The sequence below is a fragment of the Marmota monax genome, unplaced genomic scaffold, assembly GCF_021218885.2.
Source record: "Marmota monax isolate L192 unplaced genomic scaffold, Marmota_monax_Labrador192_F-V1.1 WCK01_AAM20220418_F8-fsc00015, whole genome shotgun sequence".
NCBI classification, from domain to species: Eukaryota; Metazoa; Chordata; class Mammalia; order Rodentia; family Sciuridae; genus Marmota; species Marmota monax.
This window is the reverse complement of record NW_026692194.1, coordinates 18,528,139-18,542,797: the sequence shown is the minus strand read 5'-3', so window position 1 is coordinate 18,542,797 and position 14,659 is coordinate 18,528,139. Positions and strand designations below refer to the sequence as shown.

Sequence of the window (14,659 nt, the reverse complement as noted above, 5' to 3'; positions counted from 1 at the left end):
TTGTGTAAAACAAACAACAAACAACAACAATAAAAACTGGGGATGTAGTGCAATGGTAAAGCACCCCTGGGTTCAATGCCCAGTAACCAATACACACACAAAATACACACACCCCGTAGTAAAGTTTACATTCCTTTCTTCCCAGTTTCCTCACCCTGTTTCTCATTAGAGGCAACCAGTATCCAGAATTTGATGTATCCCTTTCAGTTCTTGTTTCTGTATTTTTAGTACATGTTTGTGTGTCCACAAACAATACAAATGTTACTTATTTAAAAAGTGTACCTATACTATAGTATGATGCAATTTCTTTTTATATTTAACATGCCCTTTTGCCTTGTTGATACAAACAAATGCAGACACACACAAATCTAGTCATTAGTTTTAATATCCATATTGTAATTCATGGCAAATATGTAGCCTATATCTATTTATCCATTTCTCTATTGATGAAAATTTCAATGTTGCAATGAAATGCAATGCCTACTAAAATTCTAAAAAACATTAAAAGGAATGAGTGGATGCAGTTTGTAATTCAAGCAAAAGTGTCATAAAATATCCCAGGCAGACTAGTTTTTGTTTCCTTTTTTTTTTTTTTTTACTGTTAACTCCACTCTATCTGCATGCTTGGCAGAAAACATCTGCAATTTCCTAACGGCCTTTTACTCAATTCACTGAAAAAGACTAACGTGTGCTTCCGGGGACAGGGGTGGGCGGGCGGTGGGGCTTGGGTAGAGAACATACACAAAGAAATTTCAGTATCAAAATACAAAAAAGACAGTAAGGGTTTGTCTGGTCTGAAGCAAGAGAAAGTGGCAGCAGCAAGCGTTATACGTTTGGGGTAGGTCTGAGAGGTCACAGTGCAGGGCATGTCCCGTGCTGCCATCTCCGGATAACCAGATAGCAGAATACAGAGGTCTTTTTCTCCACGCTCCTTGCGAACAAGGTAACCATCAAATGCCAGTCGGTTGCCATAGGAACTGGGAGGCACGGAGTAGGTTAGAATTCTTGATGTTCTTAGAATGTTTCTTCTTCCGGTCCTCTGCTCTTCGCAACCACGGTCTCACTTCTCCGTCCCCCGCCCACTCTGTACACTCATCAGTCGCTTCCCTTCTCGATACGCCCCGTCTCCGTTCCGGGTCGCCATCTTGTCGCGTGGTCCAAGATGGCGCCCTCTGCTCTCAGAGGCAGAATCCCAGCGCGCCAGCGAGGCGGCGCGCGCACGTGCTCGGGGGCGTAAGGGTGGGGTGGTGACGTCGAGACGTCGACACGCCCCCGGTGGTCGCTCCGCCCCCGGTCCCACTCCGCCTTCCTCCCTCCCCGAGAACCCGGAAGCGGAGGAGGAGGCGCGGCGGCAGTGGCCGAGCAGCAGACGCTGGCTGAGCCGTGCCCTGGAGCGGGTCTGGGGTTGGGGGCGGGGGGCGGGACTGAGCGGCCTGGACAGCCTGGCCTGGACGGGGCGGGGGAGGCCATGGCCTCGGCAGAGTTGCAGGGGAAGTACCAGAAGCTGGCTCAGGAGTACTCGAAGGTACCCATCGTGGGCGGGGAGTAAGGGGTCCCTGGCCCTGCGGCTTTGGGTTGCCTTGGCAGCGACTTGTCGGGACGGAGGGGGACCGCTGAGGGGGACGCGAGCGCGCCCCTCCCCGCCCCTCCCCGCCCCTCCCCTCCACCTTCTCTGTCCACCATTACCTTGCCTCTACCTGCAGCTCCCACGAGATGGGGCCGGGCGGTGGCTGGGTCTGTGTGCGTCTCTGCAGAAATGAGCTGGAGTTTGATTGTTCCTTCTTACTGAACTAGAGGGCTTGGCACTGGGATGTCAGAAATCCAGGCTTCTGCCTCTGGTGCTGGCCCTGAGGGGAAGAGAAAGGTTTGGACCACCCCTTCCCTAGCTGCTTCCTCACTTTTTCCATACCAAGTGATGGGGAAGATCTACCGTTGTTCTTCCCTTCCTTTAGGGATGATTAAGAGCCATTTCTGCCCCTAAATCGATTTGGGAGGGTAAATAGTGTCATTCGTGTAAACTGCCTCACTAGAGATGGATGGCTATGAATGTATTCAGTGCTCTCGCAAGATGTTGTCTGGAATGATTTTGACAGCTTGCAGCTTGAGTACTAGGGCTGTGCCCTCTCCCCCTCTCTCCCTCTCTGCTCACTTTCCCTCTCCTTCCCTCCCTCCCTCTCTCCTCTCCTCTCATTCACCAGGAATAGGACAGAACAACCAGCAGTTGCTCCATACATGTTGAATTAAGCAAAATAGGGACCTGCTCCTTTGTCGTGTTTACAGCATCAGTCTTAAATGGTGGAACTCCTTCCTTGGACAAGGGTGGTGCAGTTTCTGGGTAGGGTGTTTCTGCCTTAATATTTTAATGAAGTTATTAAAGTGCTTTGATCTTTGGAAATTGATTCAGCAGTCATTAAGCTGAATTTTCAGTGATCTTGGCATTCATGGAGTCAATGGGAAGACTTAGCCTCCTTTTTACAGTTTGGAGAAATTGAGATGCACCATTCCCCTCACCCCCTCCCCCCTTAGGATTTCATTCAACAGATATTCAGCAAGGTGAAAGGAAATATTTTTGAAAAATAAAACCCGTATCTAAACATAAACACTTAAGTCTTCACCATCAAATAGGAGCCCTTTGAGGCACTACACATATTCCAACTGCAAAACTTTCTTGCATTACCATTTGAAATCATCTTAAGATCCTGTGACACAGTGTCAGTGAAGGCAAGTTTTCATCCTTTGAAGGAGAATTTCCTTGTTTGAAAGGACCAAAAGTTTGGAGCCAATCCATACAATGAAGGGGGGGTAGGGTGGAGGATGGCAGTGCTCAAAGTTGCCTCTACTATATTTGGTTGAAAATGTTTTGTGGGTATAAAGGGACTGATTTTCTTTTTTGGAGAGTAAACAAGCTCAGAAAGCAATTCCAAATGGCAAAAGAGGAGTTGCCAAAATGTTTTGAGCAGTTACTACATTGATCAAATAATTTTATAGCCTCCTAAAGTAATTAAAAAACTTTGAAAGATTTTATTCTTTTAGTAATACAAATGTGTTTAACAGATACTTAATGGACTACCTGTGAGCATTATGCCAGGGTCCATTGAGTGAGGCAGGGTTCTAGCTATAGGGGTCACCTTTAAGAGAAAGTTCAAACATAGTACATAATTATGATACAGTATAACAAGTGCTAGTTCAAAGGGAGCACCAAGGCAGTCCTCCTGGAGTAAGGCTAAAAGTTATTTAGATTAGGGAGTAGGGAAGGTGGAAGGAGGTAGTAGCTTTCCAGACTCTATAAGATAAATGGCAGAGTGGTGAAATGAGGTTGGAGAGGTAAGCAATTTGGACTGGATCATGAGTTGTGGATATCAAATAATAAGTGTGAACATTATCTTTTTTTTTTTTTTAATCTCCAGGATTGAATTCAGGGTGCCCTACAACTGAGCTGTATCTCTGGGCCATTTTATTTTATTTTGAGACAGAGTCTAAATTGCCCAGGCTGGCCTCCATATTCCACCCCTCCTGCCTCAGCCTCCCAAATAGCTGGGATTACAGGCATGTTGTACCGCACCCACTGTAGTCTTTATCTTTTGAGTTATGTTTTTTTTTTTTTTTTTTTAAGTTGAGGAGTGACATTACTTTTAGGAAAGAAACTGCTGACTGTATGGAGTATGGGTTGAAATGGGGCAAGATTGGTGAAAAGGTAACTAAATAGTAGGCTGTTGGAATAGTTTTGGGGAGAATAATGTAGGGTTAAATAAAGTTAGTGATTTTGGGGATGGAGAGGGGAGGCTGGAATCAGGAACCATAATTAGAAAAATACTTCTTAGATTACTTCCTTTTTGAGTGAATGCTTTGTTCATAGCACTAAACTGATGAAAGATATAAAGAGTGCATTAAGGTGCTCATCTTTGGGTCTCATCCATTCTTTGGGACTTGGTGAGTGAGGGAGGACTCAGCAGTGACCCTGAAGTTCTGAGGTAAAGAGTTATAACTGCCAGTGACAGATGAAGATTGACAGGACAGAGAGCCCTTTGGAACAAAGGGGGTGTTAAAGGCTAGATGCAATCATAAAATGTAGTGATGGAGGGCACATTAAAGTTAGGCGATTCACACATTAGCTTGAGGTGATTTGAGGTGTAATTGCTGAAAATTTCTAATGGAGATGACCTGGCTAAAAGTGAGGACAAAGTCTAATATTTTAAAGTAATTCCCATAAAGATGAACTTTGAGAGTTAATCTGGGTAGAAATGTGGGGAACACTCATGGGAAGGCTGTGCCAGGAGGAGGGATGCTAAGGGGAATATAGGAAGTTTGTCAAACTTGGGACCATCTCCTTTATCGGGCCTGACCATTTCTTTACCACTGAACTATATTCCTAGCCCCCCACCCCATTAAAAAAAATTTTTTTTTTTGAAACAGGTCTCGCTAAGTTGCTGAGTCTGGCCTTAAACTTGTGATTCTCCTTTCTTAGCTTCTGAGTTGCTAGGATTACAGGTGTGAGCCATTGTGCCCAGCTCCTTTTCTCACTCTTTTACATTGCATTGCTATAGAAATTTTACAGCACAAGATACAGAGACTGGTCAAAAAATTTCATGTGCTTTTCCCTGTCAATTCCGGTGTGATACATTTTCTAGATGAGTTCTGTGACCTCTTCATTCCTGTGCCTATGCAAGGGGTAGTCAATCATTTTATTACCTTCCCTGGTACAGAAATTGTGGGCTGATACTGAAATCTATTTATACTGTACTTTTGTTTTATTTAGGATACTAAGGAAAAAGATTTTCTGTTACTCTAGAAGGAAGCCTACATATCAGAAGAGCAGTAAGCACGATCCCTAATCCAAAGACTTTGAAAAATGTTCTCATTCTTTGGTGTACATCTCAGCTTGTAATTCAGGAAAGGGTCTTTCCTTGCTTAAGAACTATGGTAATAATTTTTCATCCTCAGAAGTTTTAAAAACAACAATAACGACAACACACACACACACACACAAACCCAAAAAACAAAAACAAACAAAAAAAATCCCACCAAGTTTTGAGAAGCTCCCATAAAAGACACTGAGAATATGATTAGATAAAAGATGAACCATGGAGGCCAATACAGGACAGAATTAGGAACCAAACAGGTTGCTAAAACAAAGTGTTATAGAAAGGTTGATAAAAATGGAGATGAAGACTCCAGTGGTTTGGGCAACTAGGAAGTCATTAGAGGCTTTTAAAATGTCAGAGTCAGTAGTTTGAGGGAGGGAGAAGGTATGTAGGGACAGGTTTTCAAAGTTATTAGGTAAAGATGCAAGGGAAAGCTAATCAAGGCAGTATTGCCTGTACCATGTGTGAGCAAGTCTCAAGATCTTGCTAATATTTGTGTTGTGCTAGGTCAGTGATTCTCAAAGTGTGTGTTCTGGACCCGTATTATCTGAGAATGGATTAGAAATGCAGATTCCTGAGTCTGCCCTGGACTTACTGAATCTGAAACTAGTGGTAGAACCCAGCAAGTCTATGGTGTAACAAACTACTGTGATTTTGTTGCACATTATATTAGTAAGTAAGTGTTACTGCCACATAGTCCCTGAGGCAGCTAACTTATAACAAATGTTTATTTAGTTCACAGTTTTGAAAGTTCCAAGCCCAAACAGTGAAAGGCTTAGTAAAGGCTCACCCTTGATACTTATGGCACATGGTGAATGACAATGGCAGGAGTACTTGGGAGCAAGCACTTAATTACCTTTTGAACCATCATGCAGAGACAGACAGACCCCAGGGTCCACAGAGCCTCCCAGTGTGGCCACCCTATAGACCAAACCTTTAGATATGAACTTTTGGGGGACCCTGAACATTCTAACCGTAGCACATGCTAAACTTTAAAGATCAAAATTCAAGAAATGGTATCAGAAATGGAGAGGGGGAGCAGAGAAGTGGTATTAGCAAAGTATTAGCAAAATAATTTTGCTAAAAATTAAATTTGTCATTTTTCCCCAGCCCTTTAAATTTTTTTTGTTAATTTTTTTTAGTTGTAGTTGGACACAATAACTTTATTTTATTTATTTGTTCTTATGTGGTGCTGAGGATCCAATTCCGTGCCTCACACGTGCTAAGTGAGTACTCTACTGCTGAGGCACCTCAGCCCCTTTTTTGTTAAATTTTGAGACAGGTTCTTGATATGTTGCTCAGACTGGCCTTGAATTTATGCTCCTCCTGCCTCAGATTCCCAAGTTGCTGGAATTACAGGCATGTGCCATCATGCTTTCTCTATTATTGAAACTAGTTTTTTTTTTTTCTTTTTTCTTTTTTGGTACTAGGGACTTAACTTAGGGGTGCTTAACCACTGAGCCACATTCCCAGCACTTTTTGTATTTTCTTTCTTCCTTCCTTTCTATTATTTGATTTCTTCTTAGATATACATGACAGTAGAATGTATTTTGGCCTATCATACATACATGGAGTATAACTTCCCATTCTTGTAGTTGTACATAATATGGCATTACACTGGTTGTGTATCCATATATGTACATAAGAAAGTTATGTCAGATTCATTCCATTGTCTTTCCTTTTCCCATCCCTTCTCCCTTCCCTTCATGCCCCTTTTTCTAATCCAAAGTACTTCTGTTCTTCTCTCCACCTCTCTTATTGTGTGTTAGCAGCTGCATACCAGAGAGAACATTTGGCCTTTGGTTTTTTGGGATTGGTTTATTTCACTTAACATGATAGTCTCCAGTTCCATCCATTTACCAGCTAATGCCATAATTTCATTCTTCTTTATGGCAGAGTAATATTCCATTCCACATTTTCTTTATCCATTCAGTTGTTGAAGGGCACCTAAGTTGGTTTCAGTTTTGTGAATTGAGCTGCTATAAATATTGTTGTAGCTGTGTCACTGTAGCATGCTGATTTTAAGTCCTTTGGGTGTACATCAAGGAGTGGGATAACTAGGTGAAATGGTGGTTCCATTCCAAGTTTTCTGAGAAATCCTGATACTGCTTTCCATAGTGGTTGCATCAATTTGCAGCCCTACCAGCAATGTATGAGAGTACCTTTTCCCCACATCCTCCCCAACATTTATTATTTATATTCTTGATAATTGCCATTCTGGCTAGAGTGAGATGAAATTTCAGTGTAGTTTTAATTTGCATTTCCCTAATTGCTAGAGTTGTTGAACATTTTTTTTCATATATTTGTTGACCAATTGTATGTTTTCTGTGAAGTGGCATTGGCACCACTGATTAGGTTATTTATTTATTTGGTGTTAAGTTTTTTTTGAGTTCTTATATAGGAGATTAGTGCTCTATCTGAGGTGTAGATGGCAAAGATTTTCTCCCATTCTGTAGGCTCTCTCTTCACGTTCTTGATTTGTTTCCTTTTCTGTGAAGAGATTTTTTAGTTCGAAACCACACCATTTTTGATTCTTGATTTTACTTCTTGTGCTTTAGGAGTCTTGTTGGAGAATTCAGTTCCTAAGCCGACATGATGGAGAGTTGGGCCTACTTTTTCTTCTAGGAGGTACAAGGGTCTCTGGTCTAATGCCTAGGTCCTTGATCCACTTTGAGTTCAGTTTTGTGCAGAGTGAGAGATAGGGGCTTGATTTCATTTTGCTACATATGGATTTCCAATTTTCCCAGAACCATTTGTTGAAGAGATTATCTTTTCTCCAACGTATGTTTATGGAGCCTTTGTCTAGTATGAGATAATGGTATTTATGTGGGTTTGTCTCTGTGTCTTCTATTCTCTTCCATTGGTCTTCATGTCTGTTTTGGTGCCAATATCATGCTGTTTTTGTTACTGTAGCTCTGTAGTGAAATTTAAGGTCTTGGTATTGTGATGCCTTCTGCTTTACTTTTCTTACTAAGGATTGCTTTGGCTATTTTTCCAAATGAATTTCATGATTGCTTTTTCTATTTCTATGAAGAATAACATTGGAATTTTAATAGGAATTGCATTAAATCTATATAGTGCTTTTGGTAATATGGCTGTTTTGATGATATTAATTCTGCCTATGCATGGGAGATCTTTCCATCTTCTAAGGTCTTCTTCAATTTCTTTCTTTTGTGTTCTGTAGTTTTCATTGTAGAGGTGTATCACGTATTTTGATAAGTTGATTCCCAAATGTTTTATTTTTCTTGAGGCTACTGTGAATGGGAAAAGTTCCTTAATTTCTCTTTGAGTTGACTCATCACTGATGTACAGGATATTTTATTTAGAGACAGAGTCTTGCTAAGTTGCTTAGGGCCTCACTAAGTTGCTGAGGCTGGCTTTGAACTTGCGATTCTCCTGCCTCAGCCTTCCAAGCTGTTGGTATTAGAGGCATGTGCAGCTGCACACAGCCCTCTGGTACTTTATGAATCTTTATTTGAAGCAGTTGAAACCGATAGGAGAGCCAAACATTCATTAATTCTCTAACAGTTTACTTTGCAATTAATGCTTCTTTTAGTTGTGAAGGAGATCCCCATTGGGAACTTTTTAGACTTATCCTCTGAGTACAGAGCTACTTATATTGGGAAAGAGTCAGTTTGGTTCAGTGTGTTTTCTGTTCAGATAATGAGGCTTGGTGGAATCTGATTATCACTCCTTGCTGTGAGAGAAGTAGCCTCAGGAGCTGGGTTGATACTGAAGCTGGTTTGAAGAACAACTTTGTGTTCAGTGCTATCCAATGGAACTGTCCATGAGAATGAAAATGTTCTTTGTGCTGTCTAGCAGATTAACCACTTGCCATGTTTGGTAATTGGCATTCAAAATGAAGTTAGTGTGGATAAGGAACTAAATTTTAGATTTAATTTATTTTAAATAAATGTAAATTGCTACCCTGTTGAACGGGGCTTGTTTAGATCTTAGATCAGTGCATCCCAAATGTAGATATCTGTGTGATTTGCCTGAAGACCTGGCTAAACTGCAGATCCTGTTTTAGTGGTTCTGGGGTTGGGTGTGAGATTCTGTTCCCAAGCAGTGCTGCTGCAGCTATCCAGGGACTACACTTTGAATAGTGAATAGCCAGGTCCTAGAAAGACAAGGGTTGGCCCACTCTTCCTCTTTAGTTCAGTGTCTTACCCATCCAGTCACTGATGGCGGGTAGCTTGACTGCAAGGGTTGAGGGTAGTTGTCCTCATGAGTTTCCCTGCATGAGAGCAGGAGCAGGAGAAAAGGTTCCATTTTGGGCTGGGTTGAAGAGGAGTTTTTTTCCTGCATCAGTGACAAAATAAACCCAGACAGTAGTGTATAGTAAGTAGCCTGCACATGCTTTATCCCTTCCTGGCATGGGAACAAGCAAATAGCCCGAGAGAAAGACCAGTTGGTATTTCCAATACTTCAGTATACTTAAATGCTATACTTGGAAGGAGTTTTAGGGATCATCAAAGCCAGGTAAGGCAATTCATACCTGCAGATAACTTCAATGTTCTGAAGCTTTTTTTTTTTTTTTTGGTATGTGTGTGTGTGTGTGTGTGTGTGTGTGTGAGAGAGAGAGAGAGAGAGAGAGAGAGAGAGAGAGAGAGAGAGAGAGAGAGAGATACTGGGAATTGATTCCAGGGCCTCGCATATGCTAGGCAATCACTCTGTCACTGAGCTGCATCCCCAGCCCTTTTCATTTATATTTTGAGATAAGGTCTTTCTAAGTTGCCCTTGTTGGCCTTGAACTTGTGCTTCTCCTGTCTCAGCCTCCAGAGTAGATGGGATTATAGGCATGTACCACTGTACCTAGCACATTCTGAAGCTTTGAATCAGAGTTTAGGTGAGGCTTAGTGTTACTTGTTGCCCACATAACTTTTTAATGAAGAAAAGCTGTATGTTTAAAGGCTCATTTTATAGGGTTATAAAACATGTTTAAATGTCAAACTGTCCATTGCATGAAAACAGCCATGTAAAAAATGATTTAAACCCAGATGATTAAGGTTTAGATGAACAATGCATGTGGGTGACTCATTGAACTCTCTCCACAAAGCCCTCCAACAGTTTGTGTTTGAAAACTATAAATCCCTCATCTCTGGCCAATTGTCCTATGAGAAATTGTCAGGGTGGTGTGAGAGAGTTCATAGTTGGCTCACCACTACTCTGTGTCCCTAGAGAAATAGCTTTGTGATAGGCCTGGATGATGCTGGACTACTCCAGAACCAAAGTTAAACAGAACAGGTCTGGGCACTAGTTATTAGAGAAGCATTCTCAGGACTTGTGAGGATTCTTGGTGTCCAATAGGACCACGAGGTTCCAATCGTTTGGAGAAGGGTCTTAGGAAATGTTAAAGTGACGATGGTCTCTTATAGTTGTATGATGCGTTACATTTAAATACCTTTATATTCAGTAATTTGATTAATTGACTAAAACTTTGAGTGCTTTCTCTATCCACAGCATTGATCTTTCATTGTAAGCAGGAAATACAAGGAAGTACATTGGAGTCTTTACCACGAAGAACAGTTTATATTAACAGATGGGAGAGGAGTACAGAAATCATACATAAATAACTTTAAGAAATTAAAATTGAACAGTTTAGTGAGAGATGTCTTATTACTAATAAATGCCAAAGAAACTGAGAAGCAAGCTCACTATGTGCTGCAAGGAGCAATTAGGAAAAAAATATGGAGGAAGTAGGATCAGAGGTAAGAAGTGGGCTTCTAGAAGGACAGATGGGATCTGGTTGGCCAAAGTAAAGAAAGGCTGGACTTTCAAAATAAAGATAAAGTTAATCAGATTTTTCAGGACAACAAAATGAGATTTAGAAGGATTAAGAGGGCTACATAGTTGGGATTTGGAGGTACTGTCCTCCACTGAAAGGAACAGAAGAGCTTGATGTGCAACGTCTGGAAATAGCCTGCATTGTCTCTTGGAGTTTTTGTGTCTAATGGAGACTAGAGGGCAGTTGTTTCTCCGTTATAACAACATGTATTGAATTCTCCACACTCATCTCCTACCAGCATTAGAGCTCATCTGGTGATCTTGGAACTGTATCTAAAACAGAAACACTGTGTTTGCCTCCCCTCTGTGGTGAATGCTGGAGAGGAGGAAGATGAAATCTTAAAAAGACCAGACTGATCACAGCACTATCAGCATTTGACATATTGCTCATTCTGTTGTGCAGTCATGTGGTGGCAATGATGCTGAAGTGCAGGGAGCATCAAATGCTACATAGTATAGTTGGAATGGCAGTAGATTCTGCCAAGCAAATCATTGTTATCCTTTCCTACTTACTAAATAATACACAGATATTTTAGATAAACATTTTTTTAAAAAGCAGTATTTTCTGTTGAGCAGTTTCTTTGAAACCATGTTGAGTTTTCAGTTTAGCAACAACATTTCCAAAGGGAAATCCAAATCATGTTTTATTATAATCAGATTAAATATTAAATAATTATTTGAATGTTCGTTTTTACTTTCTAACGAAGTGGTCTGTTCAGTTTGCTTTCATTGTGCATTACCAATGAAAGGCGTGGTTAATTTATGTTTGAAATTGCTGTGATTCTAGTCAGTGTGGTGGTATATTCCTGTAATCTCAGCTATTTGGGAAGCTGAAGCAGGAGGATTGCAAGTTGGAGGCCACCCTTGGCAACTTAGTTATACCTTGTCTAAAAATAAGAAACTGAGGATGTAGCTTAGTAGCAAAGTATCCCTAGGTTCAATCCCCAGCACATGCATGCACACACAAAAGAAAACTCCCCCCCAAAACAAAACAGAAAAACAGACTAAGTAACACATTATTCACAAGTATGTTAATATTACTTAAAAAGTAGAATGTTGCATGATGTAAGTTGGTATTAAACTGGTATTTCTCCCTTTTGAACTTATAGATCAGAGGTTACCAAACTTTTTCAGTAAAGAGCCAAATAATACACTAGTACACCTTTTAGGCTTGGGGCTATACAGTATCTATTATGACTATTAATATCTTTCTGTTGTATACAATACAGAAACTGATGAGTATGGTTATGATCCAGTAAAACTTTAAAGTAGGTAGAAAGCCAGTTTGGCCTGCATACCTTAGTTCACCAACTCCTTTTCTAGAGAACCCATTTTGTCCCATAGTTTCAGATGTAATATTTGCCAAACGTTCTACTTATAGGATGACTTATATACTTTAAAGATCCCATATTGTCCCTATGTCCTATTTAAAAGACACTCTGTTTTATTCTTCATGATAACAAAGGATATATAAGTTCTAGATTATGATTTTCAGTCTATTTTAATGGACCTATGTCAATTTCATTGAAATATTAGCAGAATTAAAAACTTGGGATTTAATAATGGGTTGTAATGTTCATACTCTTTTTTTAAAGAGCAGGAAGTACTAGTATTGCTAATTATTATTATTATTAGGTACTGGGGATTGAATCCAGGGGCACACAAGCAACTGAGCCACATCCCCAGCCCTGTTTTTTATTTTATTAGAGATAGGGTGTTACTGAGGCTGGCTTTGAACTTGCACTTCTCCTGTCTCAGCCTCCCGAGCCACTGGGATTATAGGCGTGCGCCACTGAGCCCGGACCTAATTATCTTTTCATATTTGATTTTCCCTTTTAAATTACAAATTTTTCAAAAACGGGGACCATATCTTTTATTTCTTTCTATCTCTCATATCATTTAGTACAATGCCTTCCTTGGGCAAAGTATAAAAAATGCACCTGTTGTCCCTTTGGGTCCATTCTAATTATGAGACTTCAGTTTCCATTTGTGGAATACTTTATCGTTTCAAAATTGCTTTGTATAGGTCCCTTATCTGGTTCTCACAACAGCCTCAGAAAAAGGAAGATAGGGTATATATATTCATCCCTTTTGTAGACCATGTGGCTGATGTTCCAAAGGTGAAGTGAGTTTCTCAAGTTTATGTTGTCTAATAAATGGCACATGGCTTTCTGTTGTAGCAATTTAGTGTGATGTTTAACTTTCTAAAAGTAAGTTCATCTTTTTATTCTTTTAGTCATAGAATTGTACATTTTCTATAGAGTTTAAATATTTAGTTTATGGTTTAGCAGTCAAATATTTCTTTTTTTTTGACACAGAAGAATCATTTTTCCATAGTTTAAAGGAAACAGATCTGAGTTATGCACAATTAGAAATAGTTTTTTTTTCCCTAAATCTCATAAATAAAATTGTCCTATTACTTCATTTTCAGAGAATAGACTGGCCATTCATGTTTTCTGCACTGGGCCCTTGGAATATGAGTCTGTATTTATTCTTATACATGCTGTGTTCTCTTTGCTGTGAATATATTACTCTTACTAGAAAAGGGGATTTTACCTTCTAGAACTCTGCCAGTGATGGTTATACAGATGAATACATAAGTCAAAAATCAAACACCATATTTTTTTTATTCACATACTTTATTTTATTTTATATTTAGAGTCAGGGTCTTGCTAAGTTGTTTAGGGCATCACTGAGTTACTGAGACTTGCTTTGAACTTGCACCTCCTGCCTCAGCCTCCCAAGCTGCTGGGATTACAGGCATGTACCACTGCGCCTTGCTTGTGTGCTTTATTTTAAATAAAGTTATGCCTGAATTTTTAGTAGTTAGCAATGGAGAAAAAAAAAAGCTCAAGTTCTCCCTCCTCTTCTCAAGCTTCCCCTTCACCAGCCTGCTGCTTTTTTTTTTTCCTTCAATATAACTTTGTAAAATAGCAGTCACCGTTGTCTAGTTGGCATTGCAACAGTGGAGTCAAACTGCTAGGGTCTGAATCTCAGCATTGCTACCACTTCTTCGTGCCTCGTCTTCCTCATTTCTAAACTGGAGGTAATTAGAATACTTACTTCCTAGGATTGTGAGGATTAGGATTAGATGAGGTAATGTGTAGAAAGCACTTCGGATGGTGCCTGGTCTGTAACGAGTGTTAAAATGCAAGGGGATATTATTATTTTAAAAACTGAACCTGTTCTTAGTTTCTGTGCACTGCCTTGACTGATGCCCGGTAACAGGTCTACCATTCTAAGGCCATTGTCTGTGATGACATTTGCAAGTCTAATATGAGGTGGTGTCCTGCTGGGTATGTTAGTGTCCCACAATTTGATTTTTTAAAAATATTTTTTATTTTTTAGTTTTTTAGATGGACACAATATCTTTATTTTATTTTTACGTGGTGCTGAGAATCGAACCCAGTGCCTCACGCATGCTAGGCAAGCACGCTACCACTTGAGCCACTTTCTTAGTCCATAATATGTCCAACTATATGTATTTTACTAATTATGTGCCAGAATTTCAAGGAAAATGGCATATTTAGTACCCTATTATTTATTATATTTTTTCTTTGTTTTCATTCTTCTTTTTATTTTTTGTATTTTTAATTTAAGGACCTGACTTAGTTTTACATAAGGAATGTTGGGCTAAAAATGGGAGACATGGATTTTAGTCACAGTTTTGTCATCAATTAGTTTTATGTCTTTGTGGAACTCAGCTTGTGTGTCCTTATTTATAAAATGGCAAATTATGATACCTGCTACGTTCTTTGGGGGCACATGCGTGCACAATTTGTGTGTGTGTGTGTATGTATGTATGTATACACAAGAAGATACTTATTCAGTGTAATGATTCCTATAAAGTAATTACAAGTGATCTCTAATTGCTTTATTAAAAATAATTATTGCTTTCTCTATTTTTAGCTTCGGGCTCAGAATCAGGTCCTAAAAAAAGGTGTTGTGGATGAACAAGCAAATTCTGCTGCTTTAAAGGTATCTAACAGGTCATTTATGTTGTGAATGTT

The 14,659-nt window shown here is 39.8% G+C and overlaps 1 protein-coding gene across 1 annotated transcript in view; it reads left to right on the top strand.

Moving 5' to 3' along the window:
* The first annotated feature begins 1,423 nt into the window (after positions 1 to 1,423).
* The window catches only part of Ppp1r21 (protein phosphatase 1 regulatory subunit 21), a 65,900-nt gene continuing 52,664 nt past the window's right edge, over positions 1,424 to 14,659 (top strand). Inside the window, exons 1-2 of the mRNA XM_046424539.1 lie at positions 1,424 to 1,525; positions 14,559 to 14,627. Of these exons, the coding sequence (XP_046280495.1) occupies positions 1,469 to 1,525; positions 14,559 to 14,627 (126 nt within the window). The 5' untranslated portion in view covers positions 1,424 to 1,468. The remainder of the gene's footprint in view (positions 1,526 to 14,558; positions 14,628 to 14,659) is intronic.